Source organism: Austrofundulus limnaeus, unplaced genomic scaffold, assembly GCF_001266775.1.
Source record: "Austrofundulus limnaeus strain Quisiro unplaced genomic scaffold, Austrofundulus_limnaeus-1.0 Scaffold502, whole genome shotgun sequence".
Lineage (NCBI taxonomy): Eukaryota > Metazoa > Chordata > Actinopteri > Cyprinodontiformes > Rivulidae > Austrofundulus > Austrofundulus limnaeus.
This window is the reverse complement of record NW_013952904.1, coordinates 333218-335583: the sequence shown is the minus strand read 5'-3', so window position 1 is coordinate 335583 and position 2366 is coordinate 333218. Positions and strand designations below refer to the sequence as shown.

At 36.8% G+C, this 2366-nt stretch overlaps 1 protein-coding gene across 1 annotated transcript in view; it reads right to left on the bottom strand.

Annotated features, from left to right (window-relative positions):
* Positions 1–426: 426 nt before the first annotated feature.
* The window catches only part of LOC106530239 (leucine-rich repeat-containing protein 16A), a gene marked incomplete in the record, with an annotated part of 37837 nt that continues 35897 nt past the window's right edge, over positions 427–2366 (bottom strand). Inside the window, 2 exon segments of the mRNA XM_014025821.1 lie at positions 427–1865; positions 1947–2087. Of these exon segments, the coding sequence (XP_013881275.1) occupies positions 1738–1865; positions 1947–2087 (269 nt within the window).

The following is a 2366-nucleotide window of genomic DNA, read 5'->3' as shown; positions in this document are numbered from 1 at the left end:
GAATTATGTTTTAAGTCTTTAAAATGCTGGTAGTTGATGTTAAAAGTTTTTTCTATAAGCTTTTAAAATGTTAAAATATTATTTTAACTTATTAGACTAACTGAAGATGCATTAAAAATCTTAATTTTGTACCATCTTTGTCAAAATGTTGCCAGATCTGTAAGAAACTCGCAGCGTCGAGTCGGTCCAGGGGGCTGTCCATGCTGCTGCAGTCCAAACGTCACGTTGATGAAAACAAAATAACTTTAAAAAATAAAACCTTCAGAGCTCTCTTTGTCTCCCTGCAGATAGAACGTGTAATCCTCCTCAGTAAAACCTGCTGCCCCAGACTTCCTCTGGACTGAGCCTAAAACACTCGGCTTCTTTTATACGAGGGGAGGGCAGCGCAGAAACTAAAACAGGAGGGTTTAAAAAAAAAAAAAACTCTCAATTTTAACTCAGTTTATTGGTAGAAACCGAACAGATGCTTTGGTATAAACATACAAACATATCTGACAGCTTGTGGTCACATTTCCAGGCAAACAAAACGACTGACAAACAATAAAATCCACTTTAAACTGAATAAAAATAAAACAATAAGAAAAAAATCTCCCAATAAACCATCACCAGTATAATAATCACATCATAATTTCCGCATGAAACTGATAAACCCCTCATTTATTCTATAAACAGAAGCACAAACAGATGTTAATAAATATTTACACTGATATATAATACATTTTTAAGTGCAGCAGTACATGAAGGACACTGTAATACAACAGCTATGAGACTGGGAGCATTTAGATTTAGACTAACTTGGTGTTTTAACAGGGAACGTTTGTGAGTCTGTGGCAGGACTGAAGTCAAACTGTTTGTCATGACAAAAAACAAAAAAAAACTATTTTTTTATTTAAAAGTACTAGACTATTAAATAATCTAGATATTTTTTCTTTGGGTAGAGCATGAAGTATTTAAATCTGGGCTAAAGGAAAGGAAGCCTCCCAGCTGCCCCTGATGTTTAGCATCACTTTGTTATCATGTTTAAGTGTTTTAACCAACTTTAAAGAAAACTTAATTTCGTCTTAGTTTACCACCAACTTTCTTAACCACTATTAATGTATATATAAATATTTCCTATTTCACTTTATTCCACTTGTTTTCATTTAATCTCATGTTTTTGTTTATGAGTTTTACCATCAAACTGCTAGAAATTGCAGATGAAAATTAGCATTAATGGCTAAAGTAAAGTCACTCGAATTAATGTGCATTGTCCATTTTGAACAAATACTAGTTTTTCTTTTTTTAATATGATGAGCTTGCATAAAAAAATAAAATAAAATAAAGATTTTGAGCTGTTCTGCTGGTGCAGAYGACCAAATCGCTGCTAACGCCGTACCAGCAGAGAGCAGCTTCAGTCTGASAGGACAACCCGTCAGGTTCATCCTCCTCAGTTCTTTGGACAAAATGAGATTCATACATGGACATGTTTAAACAGAAAACACAGATCAAACCCATCTGATGGGCTCCTTATGGATCTGAACAGAGATGCTAATGATACAGTTTTGGTCAAACATCAAGTTCACAAAAACAGCAGAATGGGTGCAAAAATACATATGTATTTGTACAGGTTATGAACCTAAAACAGAAAAGTCATGCCTCTTTTCTTCTGCAGATGGTTTTGACCTTCTTAATGTTGGTGGGAGCAGAAGTGTCAGTAAAACAGGATTAAAAAGAAAAACAGCAGGCGTCTCGCTGGAATCACATTGAAGGAGTGTCCTCACTGGACTCATCCTCAGATTTGTTGTTAGACTTGAGGTCAGAGGTCAGAGAAGGAATCTCTCCCTCAGCTGGACTGAGCTCTGCCTCTGTCTGAGACGGAGATCTCACTGGAAAAACAGGGAAAAAAAAAGACATTTGGTCAAATTAAATAAGCATGAACTTTAGAAAGGAGATGTGAGAGCACCGACCGTAGGCTGGGAGGGACTTGGCACGSTCGCGGTCGTCCTCCCTGGCTGCTGGAGGACTGGACGAGCCCTTCAGAGACGACCACTGATGGTTACCGGAACTGGGCTCGGTACCAACGACGGGCTGCTCAAAGGCGTCACCGTCTGTTGGAAACACAAATAGAGGAAGAAAAGAAACAACATCCGAATTCAGACAACAAATACAACAGACCTCAGCACATTTAGTGTCAAACTGTTCATTCAGGACATCACGTTTATGATTTATGATTGTTTTTATTTCACTTTTGAATTACCGTATTTATTCGTGTATAATATGATCTCATGTATAATACGATCTCCCTTTTTTGAGCTTAAAAAGCATAAAAAATTTAATCCTCAAACTATCTCCAATTTCATACAGACTTCAACATTTTTCAGCCTTTG